This window comes from Protobothrops mucrosquamatus, unplaced genomic scaffold (genome assembly GCF_001527695.2).
Source record: "Protobothrops mucrosquamatus isolate PMUCROS unplaced genomic scaffold, P.Mucros_1.0 scaffold_38, whole genome shotgun sequence".
Lineage (NCBI taxonomy): Eukaryota > Metazoa > Chordata > Lepidosauria > Squamata > Viperidae > Protobothrops > Protobothrops mucrosquamatus.
The window spans coordinates 583,433-606,956 of NW_015386114.1; the positions used below are offsets into that span (position 1 = coordinate 583,433).

The 23,524-nt window shown below is 41.9% G+C and overlaps 1 protein-coding gene across 1 annotated transcript; it reads left to right on the forward strand.

Moving 5' to 3' along the window:
- The first annotated feature begins 2,913 nt into the window (after positions 1-2,913).
- On the forward strand, positions 2,914-18,935 carry CRISPLD2 (cysteine rich secretory protein LCCL domain containing 2). Its single transcript, XM_015810548.2, has 14 exons — positions 2,914-3,182; positions 6,475-6,593; positions 7,035-7,167; positions 7,306-7,421; positions 8,804-8,904; positions 10,071-10,199; positions 10,703-10,763; positions 11,621-11,687; positions 12,142-12,272; positions 12,494-12,537; positions 14,601-14,673; positions 15,396-15,471; positions 18,293-18,426; positions 18,749-18,935. Exons 1-14 carry the CDS (start codon positions 2,934-2,936, stop codon positions 18,801-18,803), a joined length of 1,488 nt encoding a protein of 495 aa, XP_015666034.1. The 5' UTR covers positions 2,914-2,933; the 3' UTR covers positions 18,804-18,935.
- The last annotated feature ends 4,589 nt before the right edge of the window (positions 18,936-23,524 follow it).

The window sequence follows — 23,524 nt, forward strand, 5'->3', positions numbered from 1 at the left end:
CTAGGCTGGATAATTTGGGGGAAGCTCAAATGTCAACTGCCTAAATTTATCTTTAGCGTTTGGATTTTGGAGACAATCAGTGGGAAAGACTCTGAAAGTTGCCACACAACGTGTAGAAGCCAGGAGGCCCTTGAAGGGAACCAGTTTTAAAGAGTTTTAAAGGCTTGGAGGTGGGGTTGGGGGGGGGGGAGGAATATTCCACTTTCTTTTTTTTCCTCTTTTTTAAAAACTCCTGCTGTTTTAAATACGTTGCTGAGTACGAAATGTTTCTTGCTAATGTTTGCTTTGAATGTACAAAAATGCCAGCCTTGATCATAGCCAGCCAGCTGGGAAAGGCTCGGATTTAAAACAAAACTAGCTTCAGCCAGTGGGGGTAGGGGGGGGACATTTAATTGCTGCACAGTAGAAGTAAGTTGAATTCTCTGTTCAGGAAACCAGGAAACAGCAAGAAGATTCATTAAAAAAGCTGGGGTGTCTTTCACACTATGATTTATGAGTCTTCACCAAAATCTAACTGAAAATTTCTTATAAACATGAACAGTGCCATCTTTCCCTAAAGCAGGGGTGTCTAACCTCGATCATGGCTAGCTGGGGAATTCTGAGACTTGAGGTCCACAAGTCTTAAAAGTGGCCAAGGTTGGACACTTCTGCTCTAAAGCCTGACTGGCTGGGGAATTCTGGGACTTGAGGTCCACACTTTTTAATGTTGCCAAGGTTGACTACCCCTGCTCTAAAGGAAGTCCCTTCCATGAGATCATACATTGGTTGACCTTCTCTGTTAAACGTGGTTTATATCATCCTTGGTAGCTCTTTCTCCTATCTTGGACACTGACACAGAGACTAACACTATGCTGCAAACTCTTTCACAACTATTTTCACACATCTCACTCAACTTGATGGAAAATACAGTGATTGCCCCCTCTTCCCAGAGGACCAAGAATGTTCAATGAACTGCACATCAATGCTATATGGCAGTTTGTCTCTGATGTTAACTGGAAAGTGGCCACTTGAGAGGAGAATATGAGTGTCTGGTCTTCCAGACCGCATTCTCCTGGCATTCTCCTGCATCTTCCTTGACTGATCATGTCTTGATTTAGAAAATATTCCCCCACACCCACGTTCCAAGTGACTAACTGTGCTTTCATTAAAAGAGGATGCAATTATTCCCAAGACCTCTTTTTCAAGTAGGACATGAAAAGGCTGCAGAGGCATTCATGGCGGCGGGGGGGGGGGGNGGGGGGGGGGGGAATGAAAGCAGGCAGGGAATCTTTGTAAAAAAAAACCCAAAAAACCTAAGATGAGGGCCATGACTATGTAAAATGGAGCCCTGCACCTTTGTGTCACCTGTACCTGCTGCAGAATGATGATGATCAAGGTACCAAGAGGAGGAAATACTGGTACCTCAGGGTTGAATTGTAGAGTCCTTAGTGCTTGATTCTTGAAGAGCGATGGGTCTGACACCAAACCCAACCAGAAATCTAGACCACATCTCAAAAATATTATTAGCTCAGAAATGCCATCTCCAAAATGTCTAATGTCAGGAACATTCTCAAGAAGAGGAAGAAAAGCTTTGGAGAAATCAGAGACAGTTTTGGATGCTGAATGAATCGGGGCTGAAAACTGTAGAGCTCTCACCAAGAATAGAGCTAGGATGAATGCTTTGAAGATGCTTGTTTGAGCTAGAACTTCTGTGCTACCTCCACTGATTTCCCATGAGTTCCACCCATTGCACTGGGGACAAATGGAGCCTCAATTCCCATCACCTTCATGATGAGGATTGGAGTGTCAAACATTTGGAGGACCATGAACGGGCTAGGAGACTGTTCTGCTCTTTCTGGAGGGACAAGATAGGAGGAAAGAGGCTGCAACTTCACTTCAGCCCAGAAAGCAAGGATTTCTTTTCTTTTCTTTTCCTCAACAAAGGAGCCTATAAATAAACTTGTGCAGAGAGCTGGGACGCACCCTGTTCAGATGGGACTCTCACGAGTTCTGAAATTTCTGGTGACGTTTTGTGTGTGCAGCCAGAGATTCCAGGGAGCTGGCAGGACCTCTGTTCTCCTTTGCTGCCAGGAAGACCCAGCTTACAGCTCATAGTTGACGTCTTCTAACTTCTATTTGGGAAGGTCCAATGTGCCATTAATCAGGATTCTGGGGACACCTTAGTATTTAGCAAGCTCGTTCTCCAATGGGTGGCTGCTTGCAAACCAGCAAGTTCGAGACTAAGATTATTCAAGAACTTAAACCGAGGGTAGACCTAACTTGTCCTCTTCCTTTTGGGCTGGACTCTTAGACCAAGGCTTCCCAAACTTTTTTCTTCATTACCCCAAATCACTGATCAGAAAGTCCTTTTTACCCGATGTAGATAAATCCCTTTTGTATCAATTTAACTGTCCCTGTTGAAATTGGGTTGGTTTGTTGCTAACCAAAGAAAAACTACTTTTATCCAATTTGGGGTAATTTACCGTGGTTTGGAAAGCTCTGTACAGTATTTCTTTCCCTCTCGCCTGTGAAATATATTATGCAGGTCAATGTTTCATATTTGTTCAAGAATGAATCTTCTAACTATCTCATGTCTTACTGGCCCAGAGACATAGAGCTACAGACTAATTTTCCTGAGATACAGTACTCTAAGACAGGGGTCTTCAAACTTGGCAACTTTAAGACTTGTGGACTTCAACCTCCAGAATTCCTCAGCCGGCCAGGGCTAGCTTAAAATTGCCAAGTTTGAAGACCCCTGATGTAAGCTTTTTGTTTCAATGAGTAGAGAACAGGAAACAACTTGAAGGAACACCATAGGTTGAAAAGCTTGCTCATTATAGGATTCAAAATAATCACATTATTCCATTTTTCTTCTTGTATTATAGGTCTATAGAATACTGCAGAAGTGTTCCCTTGGAAGAGTTTGCACACATCTCATTTCCGCCAAGCAGAAAATGGCTAAGAATCCTACCATTCCTTGGCTCATAGCACCATCTCTCTTCCTCTTCCTGACTCATGGCATCCAGTGTTTCTTCTTGCCCAATGCCACCCATTTGGAAAGCATCCTTAATCAATACCAAGGTGGGCAACCACACTCAAGGGCCAAGAGATCAATTTCCAGAAATGACCGAGATGAAATCCTAATGCTTCATAATAAATTGAGAGGTGAAGTCTACCCTTCAGCATCCAACATGGAATACATGGTGAGTTGAAGTCCTGAACAGGCATAAAGCCACAGCCAATCGGTGATTCAGTTATTCTGTGCAGCATTTTGGTAAAATCAGACGGAACCAGAAACAAACAAACACAGAGGAAGTTAGCAGGGTGAATTGGGGATGAGAGCACCCAAGCCTTAATCATAGATTTTTATTCTTTCTAATCATTCTTTCTAATTGGTTTTAATGTCTTTGGGTTTTGTTTGATTTTATTGTAAACTAACAGAACACCTCAACAGCTAAGAGTATAATAAATCAGATAGATAGAAAATAGACAGAAAGACAGCACACAGATAGAGAGCAGATAGATATAGATGCTAGAGGACAGATAGATATAGATATAAAAGATTATAGATGACAGATAGACAGACAGATGATAGACAGACAGACACATGCAATTCTCTTACATGATCAGAAACTTTCTGGGTAGTAATTCTTTTGGAACCCCCATACAGTATTCTGGGTCTTTCTAGCTGTGAGAAGTAGAGAATTCACAAGAACAGATGCTTGTGAATCACGGTGTGCCATTCCATCTTTCAACAATGCCTAGTGGTTAACCTTGTTCTGCTTTCATTTGAGGACACTTACTCATTGCAAATTCCAGAGCGAGAAATCTTCCTTCTAAGCCTTTCCTAAGGCCAGCTGAGATTGTAGTTTCTTGAGTCATTTCGACTAGAAAGGAACCATCTGTTCGAGGGGGGGGTGTCAGTCCAAAAATGGCTCCTTCTAGGCTTACGAACCATGATGTCTATATTTTATTCCTTATTGCATTCTGGGAGCTGAAGTTCACACATCTTAAAGTTGCTGAGGTTGAGAAGCACGGCTTCTACAGTAGACATTTATATTTTTCATTTCTTCATCCTTGCCCATTTAACCAGGGGACCCTGTGAGATGATGCTGACCCCACTGTCTCATGCTTCCCTTGTGCGAATTGGGAATGGAAAAATGGCAAAGTTATGGAGAACATCTTACTATAAAAAGAGCTCCTTTCTTTACAAATAGCAAGTTAAAAATCTACAGACGAGAGAGAGAGGGGGGGGGAGGGAGAGAGAGAGGGAGGGAGAGAGAGAGAGAGAAGAGAGGAAGGGAGGGAGAGAGAGAGAGAGAGAGAGAGAGAGAGAGATCAAACATTTCTAGCTTCAAAATAATATTCCCAGTCATTTGCTATTTATCATTTTGGGTTTGTCAGCAAGAGAAGAATGTAGGAACCCTTTCTCAGACGTGTGTGTGTGTGTGTGTGTGTGTGTGTGTTTTAGAAAAACAAAGATTTTCACATGTTTATGTGACCACGCAAAGGCTTTTGATGGAACATTCTTTTGACGCAGGCCCACTTCTCCAGACGCCAATAAATATGAATTAAAGATGATTTCATGCAAAGCGAAATGTCCATTCTGTGTGAGATTGCAACCAAACACTGTGTGTGTGTGTGTGTGTGTGTGTGTAAGGAAAGAACAGAACGTTTTCTCTGCCTGTACAAGATACCAGACCCATTCTAAATATAAAGGAGGGATCCCACAAAGCTAAGATTGATTATACCCGCCTGCATTGATATATGGCTTGCTCTGAGTCAAACTATTGGATCCAATTATTCTAGTAATTCAAAGTCTTAAGCAAGGAACTTTATAGCTATCTGAGGGCTGAGCCAAAGAAGTGAAGTTGGTTTTCTGCCATTGGGTTATAAGATCTTGAATGAATTTAGGCAAGGTTGACCCATCCTTCCATCCTTCCGAGGTCGGTAAAATGAGGACCCAGATTGTTGGGGACAATATGCTGGCTCTGTAAACTGCTTAGAGAGGACTGTAAAGCAGTGTGAAGCGGTATATAAGTCTAAGTGCTCTGGCTATTGCTAACTGGGTTCAAATCTGGGTTGGGTTTAGAAGCATTCACTGTTATGGCAAAAGCACTCCCTTTTCAGATTTATTTACAAAAGGAACAAGTTTGCTCATTCACAGTGAGGCCAAAAAAAAGAATGGTGTCACTCTGAATTGGCTTTACAATACAATACTTACAGTATTCAAAGCCAATTCAGAGCAACACTGTTCTTTTTTTGCAGTCTAATACGTCTTAACATTGGGTTGACGGTTCTTAATTGTTGGGAATTCCTGGATTATTTTTTGATCAGTTATGACATAAACCTTGATGAGGTAGGGTTATTGTCCGGGAAGATGCAACTTCCTCACTCAGCCTTCTGATAATAGGGAGAAAAGGGGAGCAAAAGTGAATGTTCTTGTGTTGGCGTGCCCATCTCGTGGGACAGGAATTTCCAAACCACCCCTACTCTCACATCCCCTGACAGCACCCATTTCCCTCCTGGGCAGTGCTTGTTCCACCTTTTGTAAGAGCAGGGACAATTTCACTGCTTTTTGGATAAGTCGATAGGACTGTGGAGGCCAAAAAAAAAATGTATTTTCCTTGGCATTTGTGACCTCTCCAGCTCTGCTCTACAGCCAAAGACTCTTCAGGTTAGTGTCTATTTACTTGTCCCGCCTAGCTAGTTCTTCGTGTTTGGCTTTGCTCGGTTCCCTGACCTCATGTGTGTGGTTTTCTTTTCCTTCTGCTGGAGATCCTACAGAATATAGAAAGAGCTCCCAAAGATTTAGCTGAAAAACCAGCTGTACTGTATGTAGACTCTCCTGCGGCTGGTTCATAATCCCTCCTTCATAAAAGTTGTCAGCAATTGGAGCAGAATACGAGCCTCATCAACTAACGAATAAATAAAATAAGTGCATTCATATCTATCTAGTAGAGCTTAGAAATCCAAGCCTACTGCTTCAGAATGCAGAAGGTTTTAAGTCCTTTCTTTTTCAAAGTGGTGGGGGTTCTCCATTCCTTTGAAAGCTGTAAAACCAGGAACTGCTTTTTGCAGAAAATGATGGCATGGTTTGATGCTATTTCCATTCGGGATTTCAGCTAATTTAAAGAATGTGCGAGAACATCTCTCAATGGCATGCTCTGGATAAGAAAAGCCATGTTCAGTTCAAAGTCTGCCAAGAAACAAGTCAACAACTTTGATTTAAATTTAACACCCTGCTAAACATGGAGTTGCACGTTTCATGACTAATTTTATGTATATGTTGGAGCAATGTTTCTCAACCTTGGCAATTTTAACATGTGGGGACTTCAACTTCCAGAATTCCCCAGGGAACTCTAAGATGTGGGGACTTCAACTCTCAAAAATCCCCCAGCCAGCATGGAGAATTCTGGGAGTTGAAGTCCACGCATCTGAGATGTTGGCCTTAGATATGCTGACCTCGTGTTTCTCTCCCGGTGTCTTCCTTAGAGATGGGATGAAGAACTGGAGAGATCGGCCGAATCTTGGGCTCACCAATGCATCTGGGACCATGGACCTGCCAGCCTCCTGCCATCCATCGGCCAGAATTTGGCTGTTCACTGGGGAAAGTAAGACTTCAGGCTCCAGAACCTACAAATCTTGGGATGGTATCTATGTTTGACCAGTGGGATGTTTTGACATAGTCCTGGTTGAACATTTCAGCCTGCCACTATAATCAGAGAAAAAAAATTATGCTTCTTTATGCAATTGTGTATCTTTGCTAGTTCCTAATGGAAAGAATTGGCTGGCAGCAGGTCTTAACTGAATGTTTGGCTTGGTTTCAATACCTGTTTTCAGTCCATTTCTATCTTCCACATTCATCTTGATGTTGAAACATAATGCATCTGGGTGCATGCGCGGGCGCAAGCACACACACACACACACACACACACATAAATGCTCATTTATACAGAAACATATTTGTTTGTAGCTGGCTAGGCACCCTGTGCAAAGAGCTGGCTTAACTGGCTGATGGTCTTTTTCCTTACACTCTTGCCATTTTTTTTTAGGCATCGTTCTCCTGGTTTCCATGTCCAGTCTTGGTACGATGAAGTAAAAGATTATACCTACCCATATCCCCATGAATGCAGCCCTTGGTGTCCCGACAGATGTACAGGACCCATGTGCACACATTACACACAGGTAAGGCCAATAGCAGCTGAAATGGAGTCTTACGAATTGATGGCTTTTCTCTCCACAAACTTGCCACTCAGGTGATTAGGGCTATGAAAATATGCTTTAGCACAAGCACACTGATTTCCTCTGTGTGTTTTTTTCCAGATGGTCTGGGCTACAACCAACAAAATTGGCTGTGCTATTAATGTCTGCAAGAGGATGGACGTATGGGGCGAAGTGTGGGAAAATGCAGTGTATTTGGTCTGCAACTATTCTCCCAAGTAAGACTACGGGAGGGCAGGAGAACAGCCCCTATNATTTATATGCCGCCCTTCTCCCGACAGGGACTCAGGGCGGCGCACAACATATTTAAAACCAGAACATATATACAATCCCCCCCTTAAAACCGAATTAAACCGAATTTTAATGTTGCGTCTTCCGAATATTTAAAACCCAATGTAAAATCCACCCTAGGTCAGGTCCGCTTGCTGGAAGAGCCATGTCTTGAGGGCGCGAATGATTTTGTGTCTATAGTGTGGCCAGATGAGTCAACCTGGACCTCTTACTGATTGACCCAACACAACTGTTGTGTTCCATAATATGCAAACCCAAGCCAAGATACCATGATGTGGTAGCTTAAGATTGATCATGTGACATGTTAAGACAGTGGTTCCCAACACTGGTCTGTGGCATGCCAGAAAATGGGCCGTGCAAACAAGCAAAGGCCCATCCGTGGGATGCAAGTAGCACATAAAACCACTCCCGTCCAGTCTACGGAAACACCTCTCTCCATGGAACTGGTCTCTGCTGCCCAAAAGGTTGGGGGCCTCTGTGTTAAGACATTAGGTTCCCATGACAGATTGCACCACAAACTGCCCATCCCCATTTTAGCCGAGCTTCACATGTTGGGTGTCCCCAACCTTAAAACTTAGTTCATGGAATGTGTCCAAAGTATTGGAACGTCAGGACCAATTGGAGAAACTCCAATAGGACAAGACACCCCTCATCTCAGTGGATTTTAAGCTTTGCTTAACCCCTGTGATTTGAATGTTTGTAATCAAAATGGTTGCCTTTCCTGGTTGGGATGTTTGGGCAACAGACAGGTCCCTGATGGGTCTGGGACAAAGTTCCTTTCAAACTCGAAAAAACAAATGAAGTGTCAGATGACTTCTGCTCATTAAAGATGAGAATTTAGCACGTGGCAAGTACTACGTGAAGCTAATGTTCCCAGATGCTGCCAAAGTTTCTCAGTCATACAGAAGAGCTAATGTTTATTCATCTCTTGAAAAACACCTGGGAATCGGTCTCAGCTGGAAGACATTGTGGGCAGAAAAAGGCCTTTGAGCGTTCAGATGGGCAGCCTTGAATAATGGTTTTGTGGAACCCATGTGAGGGCTGATGCCTGGTTGGTTCTGAGGCATAACTTTGGTGCTTTCATCTGTCAAAGTTCTCATTAGAATGCCCCCGACCTATACATTTGAGGCAGAATGTTCCCAAAGCATAGCCACAGTGATAACATTAACTTTCTCATGGGTTAGAGGTCTTGAGAACATAACAAGTCAGGCACCAGGCCTGAAACGGTCCCCAGAGTTGATTTTGTATGTTGTGAGCCTAACACAGGATGAAAGAAGTTAACAAGGAACATTCTGGGTGGACTTTTCAGAGGCAACTGGATTGGAGAAGCCCCATATAAAAATGGCAGATCGTGTTCTGAATGCCCACCAAGCTATGGAGGAGGATGCCGGGCTAACCTCTGTTATAAAGGTATGTGATCTAGCAATGGGGCAAACGCTGACCTTGGCTTTGTTCAAAGTTGTCCTCTTCACAAATGGGGCAGAGTATCCCATCCCAGGGAGACGAGCTCTGCCTTTTTTGAGATGGGTTGCAACCTTGCATGGGTGTGTACCTTGTGCCATGCCGGCTGAGTCATTCTGAACAAATGGTTGGATTCTGGGGACATCCCTGCTTAAGCTACCTAGTTGTATAGATGGACTACCTGAAGGAGACTGCCATGAAGAAAAGTGTTCCCGATCTTCGTGGTTTGCTTTTTTGTCCAAGAGTTTGCAGCTCCTCTGGCTTGTATTCATGGTCACAGGAGGACAGAATAGGAAGCTCCTTTTCTGGAGTTTTCCAGACTACGTAGGATGTGGGCATCTAAGTTGATTGCAAATTGATAGAAATATATATCTGCAAGCAAACACCTGGAGTGCCATTTTCTGCTTCTTCGAACAATCAAGGAAGCCCAATGCAACTTCAGGAGAAATTCCCGAGAAATAATGCAGCACACTGAAAGCAGGCAGAAGATCTAGAGCCTCTTTTACAGGGAAGAAAGCTGTTGAGATAGGAACAATTTGCTCCAGTATAAATTTGGGTGGGTCCATTCAGTTTTTAGAGTCCTTCTTCCTGAAAACCCAAACTGTACGTTGCCCAATTTGTCTAAGGCAGAGGTCCCCAACCTTTTGGGCACCAGGGACCGGTTCCATGGGGAAAGGTTTTTCCATGGACCAGAGAGTGCGTGGTTTTGTGTGCTGCCTGCATCCCATGGACGGGGCTTTGCTTGTATGTGCGGACCGGTTGCTGGCATGCCGTGGCCTGGTACTGGTTCACGGACCAGGGGTTGGGGACCTCTGGTCTAAGGCATCCATAGATGACTAAAAACTCAAGATGGCAGTTGCAACCTTATGAGCCCGGTGCCATCTTGGCTTTTTTTTGATACATTTTCCTCCCTTCTCTGCCCCCATGGATGCCTTGGTTTCACACTCATTTATTTGGGGTGAGCAGGTTCCAACTATAAATGAATTTGGGGGGGGGGAGTGGGTGAATCTCCTTGAACGAAAAAAACAAGAACGATTCTCAACTCCTAGTATCTGTCTTCTTTGCTAATGGCCTTGTACAGTAACGCGTGGCTCTTTTTCACTCTCTAACCAAAGAAAAAGTAGTTGAAAAACCTGAGACGGATCGGGCAAATGAAGTGGAGATACAAAAGGTTCCTGACAGAATACAGCCCAAATCTGTAAAACCTGCAAAGGAAAAGAAACCCGCGGAGGTGACCTACATGAGTAAGAAAGTATTTGTATTTTCTAGCGTTTGGGAGTTTGCAGAAGATTATTCAGGAATACTTGCTGCTTGGCTAAATAGGAGAAAATGCAGCAAGCATTGGGCTATTAGGTAAAAGCTGGCTTGGGGATTTCTGGGGTTAAAATGCATGCCTTAGAGATCAGTGTGCCTTAAATTCAGCAACTTTAAGATGGGTGGACTTCAACTCCCAGAATTCCCCAGCCAATTCTGGGAACTGACGTACACCCATCTTAAAGTTGCTGAGGTGATAAACATGGGCTAGATAAATAGATAAACTCAGTTTACGAGTGTAGCGCATGATGTAGAAGATTCCAGAAATTCATCTGGATGGATTTGATGCCAACCTGGAAACTTTCAAAGGAAGGAAGACCTTATATTTCCCAAGTCAGATTTTTTTTTTCTGTATAATCCTACTTAAGGGCTGGCGGTAGTTCCTTTTCTTACAATACTTTCCTCACAATTGTGTATTTTCCCATTATTCTAGCCCAGGTGATCAAGTGCGACACCAAAATGAGGGATACATGCCGAGGATCCACATGCAACAGGTACCACAGATTTATTTTCTTTCTTTTTACTCTTTGACCTGTGGCAGTCTTCAAATACAACGTTCCCTCAGATGTCCTATAAATCCAATAATCACGTAGAAATGGTCCATTTGAGTCTTTTCTTATGTAAGCTCCAACTCCTGAATATAAAGAGCAGATAGTTCCCCACCAAGGACCTAGAAATGATTCATTATCCATTCTAGACACCCATCCTTATGTACAGTATATGGAGATTCTCAGTCATCCAGGTCATGGTCATCCCAAAAGTGCTTTTTTCCCCAAGGGCAATTGGACTTTCTTTGTTTTGCTTGAAGATGTTTCTCTTCTCATCCAAGAAGCTTCTTCAGTTCTGCCTGAATGGTGGCGAATGGAAGGAAGGTGAATGCAAGGAATATAAATCCTTCCATTCTCCACCGTTCAGTCAGAACTGAAGAAGCTTCTTGGATGAGAAGAGAAACATCTTCAAGGAAAAACAAAGGAAGTTCAGTTGCCTTTGGAAAAAAAGTACCTTTGGGATACCCATCCTTATTTTGGCATCAATCTTCCACCATTCTCCTCTGACAGATGTTTATCTCTCTCGGATGGATCATCCATCCTTCCTCTACGTAATGCTTTTAATTACAGTGCAGTTTAACGAACCAAATCCAGTTCAAATATTAGCTGAGAACGCTTAAAGGAAGAGCTAATAAAATCTACCCCAGTATATCCTCCTCAGTCTGGCCTTTGAAGTGACTCTAAGATCCATAACATCTGGCAAGCACCAGGTGGAGAATGTTTGCACTTGACCAACAGTATGAGTTCAGAAGGCAGCTTCCAAAATTCCTTAATGATTCCCCCCACTCCTTTTTTTTGGCTAGGTATCTGTGTCCAGCTGGCTGCTTGAACAGTAAAGCAAAAGTATTTGGATTCCCCAACTACGAAAGTGTAAGTTTTTTTTAAAACAAAAAACATATTTCAGGGTTATTGATTTTCAAAGTCCAAAACTTTGCTTTAGTGATTGACTGATAAGAAACAAACATTTAGAACTATGTAACATTTACAATCCTTCCAGTCCACCCTATAAGCTATGGAAAAATAACTGAAAATTATAATTACCGTCACAAAGCTAAAACATCAGTACATTACTAAGATCTGTATGGGTATCTCAAAAATTGGGGAATATCATTGGATAAATCATCCATAACTTTATGTCCTCTACATTTGATTATTTGTTGTGTCAAGCTTTCGCCTTGGGTGACATTACAGGCCTTTTACACAATGGCTAGAAAACATACACACCTAAAATGTCCAAAAATGGGTACTGTTTCATTATACTTTTTTTTTAAAATCATGGCTTGCACACAGCCTTGTACAATTGTGGTTTCTTTCTTCCTTACAGGCTTCCAGTATATGTCGAGCAGCTATTCATTCTGGAGCATTAGATAATAGAGGAGGCTTAGTAGATATTACTAGGAAAGGAAGATCAGACTTCTTTGTAATGTCTCTAAGAAACGGCGTTCGGACACTCAGGTAATTAAGATTCCTATGTGCAAAACAATTCTAGCCACATCAAATATCTCACCATATTGCTGCATCTTTGGTTCTGCTTGCCAATGAATTATAAGAGTTGAATTCCTGCTTAATTGGTGGACATTGTTAGTCTATCTCTTGTAATGTTATCTAGATTCTGGATTTTTGGAATGCCCTCTTAAACATTGAATTCATACCTTTTTTTCCCTTTCCTTTGCCAGCAAACACAAGCCTTCCAACGGTTTTGCTGTGTTGAAGGTTACAGGTAAGTTTTATCTTCGTTGAGAAGAAAAAATCAGTGTGAATTCCTCCAGAATCCCCACGGATTAAATCTTGTTCTAGTATTTAATCAGTCAAATGAGGAGACAGAAGTAAGAAGATAATGGGAGAAAGAGAGAGAAAAAGAAAACAGAGAGAAAATAGAAGGGTTAAGATAACGAGAGGAAGGGATATGTAGAAGAAGAGTAAGGTTTTTGCTTGAGTTGGCTACCTCTCAGTGGGACTTGCTTGACATATTCAACTACAAGAAATAAATAAAATTAGAACCAGTCACTCCTTTTCTTTATAGCCACTGAAATAATTTAGTCCATGCTGAAGTCATGACAGCCAAAAGGATTGAGCACATATGTGGAACAATACATATGGAGTCACCAGGTTCTGGGATGGACCATTTTCCTGCATTCAGAATTCTTGTACTGACTTTTCTGAGCTTGTAACAGTCCATGGAGAGTCTCAGATATCCAGGTTAAGGTCGTCCCAAAGGTGCTTTTTCAAGAGGCAACTGGACTCTCCTTGTTTTTCTTGGAGACATTTCGCTTCTCATCCTAGAAGCTTCTTCAGTCGAGAAGCGAAAAGCCTTCAACAAAAACGAAGGAAGTCCAGTTGCCTCTTGAAAACGTAGCTTTGGGAAGAGCTTTGTGATAGCTTTATCTCAAGACGTTTTGCACACCTCTAATGAAAAAAGAAAGGGAAAATCGGGAAAGGAACGGGGGGGGGGGGAGAGAAGTTTCTGTAATCCAAAAAAGTCCTCCGCATCCCTAGATGGAAAAATATTTTTGGTTTAAGAGAAAGCTTCATGGGAACCTTTGCCGAAGTGAATCCCTCCATGGCATTCCCACGCAGGCCTAGGGTTTTGTACATTCAAACGATCCGCTAAATAATTACATGTTAGGAAAGGCTAGTAGTGATAAAAGCAACACACCAGGCAGCTTAAGGATTAATTTATTTTGAAGTCAAGCCACCTCTTCCTCTTGGTTTGTCTTCTTTTCCTTCTACTGTTGAGACGTTTGTTTTGACAAGCCCAGGAAGGTCCTAAGAACAGCACGAAATATCAAGCAAGAACTCTCCCAGAAAAGAAAAAAATAGTTGATGTTATTCCCCAAATGCAACGATTTTCCACCCAGTTATGGTTATGATCCAGGCAAAACACAGCACAGCTTCCTTTTGTGTTGGGGCCAGGCTTCTGTTTGTCCAAACAGAGGCATTAGAATAAAAAGCAAGACGTTTCAGAAGTTGTGCCATCAAGAGCCATCAAGTTTGGAGTTGGCTTAAATTCAGCCAGGAGGAACCCTGCAGCTTTATATGACAAATGAGGCTACTTCAAACAGCTCTTGATTTAAACAACCCCCCCCCCCACTTTCCTGTTATTTTGGCAGCTCTCCAGGATTCAAGAAAAAGCAAAAGAAACATCTTGAGATGTCTCTGCAGTGCAAAATTGTTTGAAGTGGAGATAGTATCCATACTCAGCACCCTTACAGGATCCACTGGTTAATGCCTTCCCTGAAAATCCCTTAATTCTTCCCCTGCCTTCTAAGCTATCTTAGATGGCAGGATTTAATTTAATTTTCTAATTTCTAATTTTCCACAACAGAGAACTTGGTCAGTTTTGAAATGTATCTAGGTTGCCTAGTGTTACAGATCAATTGACTTAGACCTCAAGTTATTTCTTGAATGCTGTGTGATGCGATACAAGCTCAAGCTAAGACATTAGCACACTTGAATGCATTTACCGACAGCTGTACTGGAAAGAAGATGTAAGAAAAGGTTGTGTAAAGATTAGCACTGTCCTTGTGTAAATTATAGCTCATTTTTTATAAAGACATCCATACATTATACACATATTTGAATGAATATATACAAAACGCATTGAATATACTGAAGGAATCTCTATGAAATATAAACACTAACCTACAAAATCTTGTTTGGTGTATTGTATCTTTTTTTTTTTTCTTAATTTTACTAATTTGGAACCTGTATATTCTTGGCTTTTGACCACTGTTAGAAAGAAAACCCAAAGTTCATATATCTCTTGTGTGTTTAATTCCACAGTGCAGACTTTGGATTGTTACACCACAGTAGAGGAACTGTGTCCATTCAAGAAACCCACCACTCATTGCCCAAGGTAAGTGGTGGACTCTAGTCACGTGTATTTGAGGGGATGGGCTGCTCAGAATTTCTGTTGGATGAGACTCATTAAAACGACTAGTAATAATTTCTGTTGGAAAACCAACCTATCTAACAGCTGCTGCTATGGGCAGTTGAAAAAAAAGAGAAAGTGCTGCCTTATGATAGGTCCATGCAGGAACACATCATGGCTGTTTGGTAGAACTTCCCACAGTTTGACTTCAGTAGATGCTGTTGGCCAGTCAGAATCCCAACAGAAGAGAATATTTGTAGCTCAGGGATCCTTGGTCCTCTCTGAGTTTGGTTGCTTTCTTGCAGACATTTCATTACTTGAACTAGATAACATCATCAATGCCAGAAGGAGGGGAGAGGAGGAGGAGGAGGAGGAGGTGAAATGTGGGGTCCTTGGTGTTCTCTTGGTTGTTTTCTTGCAGACATTTTATCACCTAAACTAGATAACATCATCAGTACTAGATGATGCACTAGCACCAGTACTGATGAAGCTACCTAGGTTGGGTAATGAAACATCTGCAAAAAAACTCAACCATAATCAGAACTCCCAGTGGATGAAGCTGATGGAGACACTGTAGGACTTTGCATTTCTACTAAGTGCTCCTACCAGTAGTTAAAGTTCTTTTTCCATTTCCTACTGGATTATTTTGTAGTAACTCCTAAACCAGTGAGTCAAATCATTCTTCATCTCCATCTTTCATCTTTCAGGTCTTACTGTCCAGCTTACTGCAAAAATGAACCAAACCACTGGGCTACAGTATATGGCACAAACATATATGCAGATGTGAGTAATCTTTTCTCCTTCTTACTTGACAAAAAACAGTGTGCTGGCTCATTCTTTTGATGAGTGGGGGTTTTCATAAATGAGTGTGTCTCAACCTTACCAAGATGGGTGGACTTCCAATTCCAGCTGGAGGAATCCTGGGAGTTGAAGTCCACACATCTTAAGAATTGCTAAGGTTGAGAAATATTTATATAAAGGATTGAAGGCCGAGCTGAAATTTTTTGCAACTGAGCTCAGTTCCAGATAGATGGTATGGCTTCTTTAATATGGCCACACATGACACTCAGATTCCACAACAGACCTTATCTAGTTTGAGTATGTTCTGCTTGCTTTCCCTTAAAGCGTTCATGAGAGTATAGTGGTGGTATCACAAGAGGAATATCATAAAATAATGACAAGTAAAGAAAGAAGAGAAGGAAAAGGTAGCAAGGAATCAAAAAAGGCTTTGGAGAGAAAGTGGAGAGCCAAACCACATCTTCTCGAGAACCTCTTGAGATTGGACAAGGCCGTTAGTCAAGGCAGCTGAAAGGCTTTCCTCTTCAATTGTCTTCTCCAACTCCTTCCAGGCAGGAGGTTAAGGAGTTCCTCTTGAAAGGCTAAGCATGAAAGTCACAATCCATCCATGCCTGCAATGGAACAAATGTGCAAAATAGCCGGCACACACTGCTGGGTGTCCCTGCTTCCCATCAATGTCGTAGAAAAGTGCCAACAAATTAGCGTTGTGTGCTCTAATTTCACTGAGCGTCCAAAATAGCTCTTAGCAATTCAGCACAGAGCTGGTGGCAGGCAAGGAATAAAACAAACAAACAAAAAAATCTAAAAAGGAAAGACAAATCCTTGGTATTTCAGCCTGGTTTCTCGTGGAATACAGGGCTATCATATAAATACTGACCCACTTTCTTAAAGTTCTTTATAGCCGGGATAAAATAATCCCTTTTTTTTTGTTCTCCCTGTCAGGAAGTTTCTCCTTAGTTCCAGGTTTCTTCTCTCCTGGATTAGCTTCCATTCATTGCTTCTTGTCTTGCCTTGAGGTGCTTTGGAGAATAGGTGGACCCCCCTCTTCTTTGTGGCAGCCCCTTAGATATTGGGACACTGATCATGTCACCCAGAGTCCTTCTTTTCATTAATCTAGACATACCCAATTCCGGTAATGGAATGAGCGAGTTCTGCTTTTCTTTTACCTTCTTCTCAAAACTTTACAAATTGCTCACCACGATAAGAGATTTCTGCTGCAGAGAAGAAGACGGGCCGGCAACCAGGCGCACAATGCAAGCAAAAATAAAATAAAGTAAAATAAATGGAATAGATGTGTTGGCTACAGGACGGTTAAATCTGAGCAAGCTGAGCATCCCGGAAATCAACAATTTAGAACAGAATTTGGAGGGTGAGGTGTTATGGAAACTCTGCCTGAGTTCCTTAAGGACGGGAAGTTGTTCTCCAGCCAGTTTCTGCGGCTGCGGAACGAAGGGTTAGCAGACACTGGAAGCGCAGCTGCTGTAAAAAGCTCACTCTGTTCTCCTTGACCATATATAGAGAAGGCTCAAATCAAACTGGCATGCGAAATCGTAGAAAGCTGCCAAGACGGAGGCAGTGACAGAGATGAAAAATGGGACCCAGGGAATTGACCTTTTATGGCTTGGGAGGGGGCGGAGGTGAGGGAGAACTTCGACCATGATGTATATGCAAGCCCGGAGAAAGGCCTCCATGAACTATTTCTAGCTTCTTTGCGCAAATTCCCTGATCTCTGTCGCAGTGGCAGCTTCGAGGCATCGAATGTGCAATTTTGAGTCATTTCCCCCCCGCTTGGGTCTTTGTAAATCTAAATTTCCAAAATTCCATTTCTTAGCCATCACATTGTTCTATTTTTATCACACCTCTGTTAGTGCTCGACTTACAACAGTTCATTTAGTGACCGTTCAAAGCTACAACGGCACTGGGGAAAAAAGCCACCCGCGACCGTTTTGCACACTTATGGCCGTGGCAGCATCCCTGTGGTCAGGTGATTTACATTCGGAGGCTTGGCAACTGACTGGCATTTACGACGGTTGCAGTGTCCCCGGAGTCACGTGATCCCCCCTTTGGTGACCTTCTGACAAGCAAAGTCAACGGGGGAGGCCAAATTCACTTAACAGCCGTGTGACTCACTTAACGGCTGCAGGGATTCACTTTGAGAACCGTGGCAAGGAAAAGTCGCCAAATGGGGCACAGCTCACTCAACGAATGTCTCGCTTAGCAACAGAAATTTTGGGCTCCGTTGTAGTCGCAACTCATGGACCACCTTTATTTCCTGAAGAATTGAGGGACAGGAATCTATCAGTGAGGGTTGTGTTCTCTTATCATGATGTTGTGAGGAATTTCAATACGGACCACACACACACACACACACACACACAAAACCATCATAAATATGACAGACAGGCGCACACACACACACACACAAAACCATCATAAATATGACAGACAGGCACACACACAAACACACACACACACACACACACACACACAAACACACACACACACAAAATCAAATCTCCCTGGTCTTGGAGGTTTCTCAAGTGTGTTCTGATTTTTCTTTCTAACGATGACACGTCACTCCCCAGATGGTTTAAAAATGTGCTTGGGAACCATCTGCAGTTTGGTCTCACGGGAAGCTGGACCACTGCTGGTGCTGACTCATTTGTAGATTTAAGTCTGGATCTGGCCTGAGCCTCTTAATCTGCTCTTCTGCTCTTCTGTAAAGTGATAGCAAAGTGGTAAGAGGAGATTTATGGAGAGGTGACAGGAGATTGGGTGTCACGGGGCTTCTTCTGCCATGTTTCAGAATTCCAGCATCTGCAAAGCTGCTGTGCATGCAGGAGTCATTGGAGACAGTTCCGGCGGTTACGTAGACGTGATGCCGGTTGATAAGAAGAAAGTCTACAATGGATCTTTGAGGAACGGGATCCGATCTGAAAGGTAAGGCAAACATTTCCAGCCCAGTAGAAGAAAAAAAAAACACGACCTAAACATACGAGATTGTTTATCTCTAATGAATGTCTGGAGATCTGAAGATCTGGAGATCTGGGAGTGCAAATTTGCAGTCCAAAATAGAAACAGAGATATGAATCAACTGTCCATATAAGGTGCTCATTGTCTATCTTGTTCACACCTGCCGAGAGCAGCTCAGAAAAGGTTCTCCAAAGCAGACAAGGCCCAGTTGTTAAAATATTTCTTTTGTGCTTATGTCTTAATCGCCACTGTTTCCACTGGAGCTTATGTTTTAATCCTTCCTCGCCAGCTTAAAGAGTCCCAGGGAAGGAAAAGCTTTCCGAATCTTTGCAGTGAGGCAATAATTTTTCCAAGACGGCGGGACTCTTTGTGGAAAGAGACTGCAGCATTGGGTGCTTCTCCTGGGGTGAGAGAGGTTTGCCCCAACTTGGACCACGATGAAGCCCTCTAAACTCATCTTCTTTTGGAGAAAAGAAAAAAAGAAAGATGGCAGCAGGAATTGGAACTTTCTGCATCTCAACAGCATCTGCTCACTGTTGTATTTTCGGTCTGTTGTTGTTTTACTTCCAAATGTTTCGAACCTTCAGAAGAAGGAAGATGGTTCGAGTTTAGGAGAGAAGATGGTTGAAAAACTGGCTTGCCTCACCCATCCTATGAACAATTTTGCCCCTAAGTATAGACCATTGGGGTTCTCTCAAAATACTGCTTCCAGGAGGTGAACGATTATCTGATCAGTACTCTTTGGATGAGAACATAGAAAGCATTTCGATCAACCCAAAGGCTAAATTGTTTGAAAAATTGGGTCAAAGTCAAGAATATCCCTGAAATCCAAGTCACCTTGTGCTGCCTTGAATGATGTGGGGCAATAGGCAAGATTCAGAACACACAAAACAAATAACATAGATTTCTTTTTATGGAGACTGGGAAAGGAGGTATTGCATTTCCAGAAAAGAATCTGCTTTTCAAAAGAATGGAAAGATTGTTATTTCTCTCAAAAGAAAGCTTCAAGGGGATAAATAGGTTTGCTGGCCAAACAATTGCAGGAGGTTGAGAAAATGGGGTTTATTGTCACCAAATTAAATCATTGGGACCTCTGTCTTGGCACATTCTGATTCCTTGCATGTTAGTTAGCATTGTTTTATTTACAAATGAATCCGACTTATTTTATTCAGCAGAGCTGTTTTAGCTTAGCTAAGCAAATGGTTGCCAAAAGTTGTTCTTTATTTTGCTGAAATCGAAAAGGTTTTGCTTTACTTGTTTATTTGTATAGATGGGAAGCCTGATATAGTAAGTTGGTCACAACATGTATATTATGAAGTCCTGTTAGAACAATTTCTGTTTTCTGATATTCAGTAGGATTCCTATAGATCATACCCAACTCTCAAATGTTCTCCTAAGGAAATCGTTCTGAAGTTGTCCTCTTTCAATCCAAACATTTGAAGGCTTAGATTTGCTAAGGACTTGACCTTGCTCTAAAACCTTGAGCTCAATCTTAATTGGAAACCAAAGAAGTGCTTTTGTCAATCTGACACAATGTTGGCCTTCGAAAACTGAACTCGGATCCCACCATACGAAAGGACAAATGTTAAATTCAATGTGCCATTTCTATTTATTTAAAGTTCTTCATTTTAGAGGCCCGTGGCTCTGTTAAAACACCCACAACACCCTCCAAATAAAGCACGTTTCAACGATTCCTGCAAGTGGGCTGGATTTTGACTTTTGAAACCCAAAGGGTTTCTTGCCAACTATGGTGCTAAGGTGGTGCTAAATAAGAATAGGAAGATGTTTTTGAGTTTACATCTGCTCACAAATTCACCCAGGAGGAACTAGTTTATTTGCCCTTATTTGATTTTTTTGGATTTTTTTTTTAACCATTGTGTCCGGAGGGGTGGGGGGAATCAGCCATAGTCACAAGTAGGACTCCTACTGAGATGAGTGATTGGCTGGGATGGTCCATTCTCTATTTAATCTTATTTATCAGGGGTGAAAGAGGAGAATTAGTGTATGCATATTGTTCTACCAAGAGCCCTGGTGGCGCAGTGGTTAAAATGCAGTATTGCAGGCTAAATCTGCTCACACTGTCAGCAGTTCAATCCTGACCTGCTCAAGGTTGACTCAGCCTTCTATCATTTGGTAAAATGAGGACCCAGATTGTTGGGGGCAACATGCTGACTCTGTCAACTGCTTAGAGAGGGCTAAGAAGTGGTATACAAGTCTAAATGCTACATTAAGATCTTCTCTTTATGATCCTGAGAATTTTGGCAAAGTGTCAGGAAATGAAATCACCCCTCAGATACCCAAGAAAGATCACAAATGCAAGGTAATCTCCAGTTACTAAGGGGTAGCTCACCTTTGAGCTATGTTGGTTATCAAAGATGCTTAAGAACATAGTTAGGTTTCCATTTCCAAACAAGATTCCTCTACTTCTGGAGAACAATTTTGAAATGGAGGCAAAGAGATCAGATTGCTCAGATTTGTCATCCATCCAGATTGGCCTCTAATGTGTGAATTCACGCAAGCCAACAGAGGTGTGAGTCTTGATTTTTTTCCTAGATTCATGGGTTTAGAAACATCCAGTGGAATCCGATGATTCGGGCCAGTTGTTTGGAATTTTTCCAAAATGTGTGTATGTGTATTTCATGAAATGGCTCAATAAATCAGAGAGAGATGATTTACACATCATAAGCAACATCTATGAGAGACGAAGTAACAGGAGATGAATAAAATACGGGCATTTTCATGTTTATCGAAAATATATTTGTGGGTGCCACCAGATACATAACAACTCGACAGAGGGAAAGAATTCCCCCCTGCGTTAAAATTTATCTCTTTTAAGGCATATATAGATCTGCATAGATCATATCTGCAGGCAGCACAAGCCTGCAGTTTTTGTATATTTGCTTTTTTTTCTATGAAAAATGATGTATTTTTTACTATGTCCTCTGTAAAAAAAAAAAAAGAAATGTTCTGTAAAGGGCTTGCACGAGCATTTTAATGGGCGGAGTGATTGTTTTTTTCCTTTTGATGAATATATTTTCCCCAACCAGTTATCTATCTGGTAAAAGAAACCAGTGTCTTATTATTTTGTGTTATGACATTTGTGGAAATAAAAACTTCAGAACCACCTGAAGCTTTGGGTGTTACTTTGCAAGCTGCATGTTGCTTTGAGACAATGTCCTTACAACTGACAAGCATCCAGTTAGTGACCGTTGAAAGCTACGAAGGTGATGAAAAAAGTGACTTATATACTGGTCCCTCACGTTTATGACTGTCAAAGCATCCCCAGGGTCACATGATCAGAATTTGGGTGCTTGCAACTGGCATGTACTTATGACAGTTTCAGTCTCCTGGCATCACATGATTGCTATTTGCAACTTCTTAGCCAGCTTCCCACAAGCAAACTCAATGGGGGGAGCCAGATTCACTTAACAACTGCACGATTCCCTTAATGACCACAGCAAACAAAAGTTCGTAAAATTGGGCGCCACTCACCAACTGCGACAGACGATCTGGTTCCAATTTGAGGACCTATTTGAGCATATTTACTTTCCGATGAGCGTGGAGATCTCGACAAAGACAGACACGGCAGAGGGTGAGATCTGACCTTGTGTAACTTTTGCATCCAGTCTTGAGTTTCAAAGCCAACACTTACTCTGAATTCAAATTCCAAGAGGGTTAACTTGACAGCTAATAAACACGAGCAGCTTTTGGAAGTTATACAGAGTTTTGGTTCCTTTTCCTTTTTTAAAAAAATAATAAATTACTCGCTACCACTGGTCTGCAGGAACGCAGCGTTAGAAGGCAATTCAAACAAATAGATAGTGACAATCTGTTCATGGAGAAATAAAGATATCCAGCCCAATTGAGTTTGTCATCGCTAAGCTATTGTACAACATCTTTATCTTGAAAAAATAATATTTTCCAAGCCAACTTTTGTTTTTCTGTTCATGCAATGGGAATAGAACTATTTTCGGTCCCTAAGAGCAAGGTCTGCATCATCTTAAAATTTCATAATTTGACTTTGGAGGCAGAGAGGTCAATTTGCTCAGATCTGTCCTCAGTCCAGGTTGATCTCTAGTGTAAATTCACACACGCCAATAGAGATGTGGGTTTTCCAGATTCAAGGGCTTAGGAGCGTCAGATGGAATCAGATACTTTAAATCCATTCAAACCACTTGTTTTGCATATTTCGAAAACCTCTCTGTGCACGTGGGTGTGTATTTTGTGAAGTGATTGAAGAAATCAGAAAAGAGATGATTTGCACCGGCCTAACAAGTAATTGTTGAATGCTCACCACCCAGTGTCTCTTGTTTGAGATGGGCAGCTGTAGAAATAAAATAAATAAAAATAAATAAGAATGAAAGTTAGCAGGTAGACTGTTTGTATAGAAGGCCATTTTTAAAAAAAGAAAAAAAGGCCATTTTTCCTCTGTTGTAATATTCTGCAGGTTCGAACCTTCCCATGTTAGTTCAGTGTTTCTTCCATTTTCACCAGCCTCATCCCACAAGAAAATCAAGAAAAAAAATAGAAAATAACCAGAAGAGAAAGCTGAACTAGACACATAGAAGGCATTTTGAATCATTCCTGTTTGAATCTGTCTGGATTTTAAGAGACATCCTGGAGCTGTTCATTTTGCATTTCCCATTTCAAGACATCTTCAGAATAAACATTTCCACTCTAGCAGAGAGCAAAAATGAAGAAGAAGAAGAAAAAACTACTCAGAATTATAGAATTGGAAGGGACCTTGGTGGTCTTCTAGTTCAACCCAATGGTGAGAGCAATCAACCAATGGAACAGCTTGCCTTCAGAAGTTGTGGGTGCTCCATCACTGGAGGCTTTCAAAAAGAGACTGGACAACCATTTATCTGAAATGGTATAGGGTCTCCTGCTTGTGCAGGGGGTTGGACTAGAAGACCTCCAAGGTCCCTTCCAACTCTTATGTTCTATGTTCTAACCCCCTGCTGAAGCAAGAGACCCTCTACCATTCCAGACAAATGGCTATCCAGTCTCTTCCATTGGCTATTCTATTAATAAACTAATAATAAAAAAATAAGGTCCTATCTAC

Coding starts and splice junctions, on each gene's coding strand:
- CRISPLD2 (XM_015810548.2), top strand. CDS start 2,934: ATGGCTAAGAATCCTACCATTCCTTGGCTCATAGCACCATCTCTCTTC. Junction 10,200..10,702: donor CGCGGAGGTGACCTACATGA/GTAAGAAAGTAT, acceptor CCATTATTCTAG/CCCAGGTGATCAAGTGCGAC. Junction 11,688..12,141: donor GATTCCCCAACTACGAAAGT/GTAAGTTTTTTT, acceptor TCTTCCTTACAG/GCTTCCAGTATATGTCGAGC.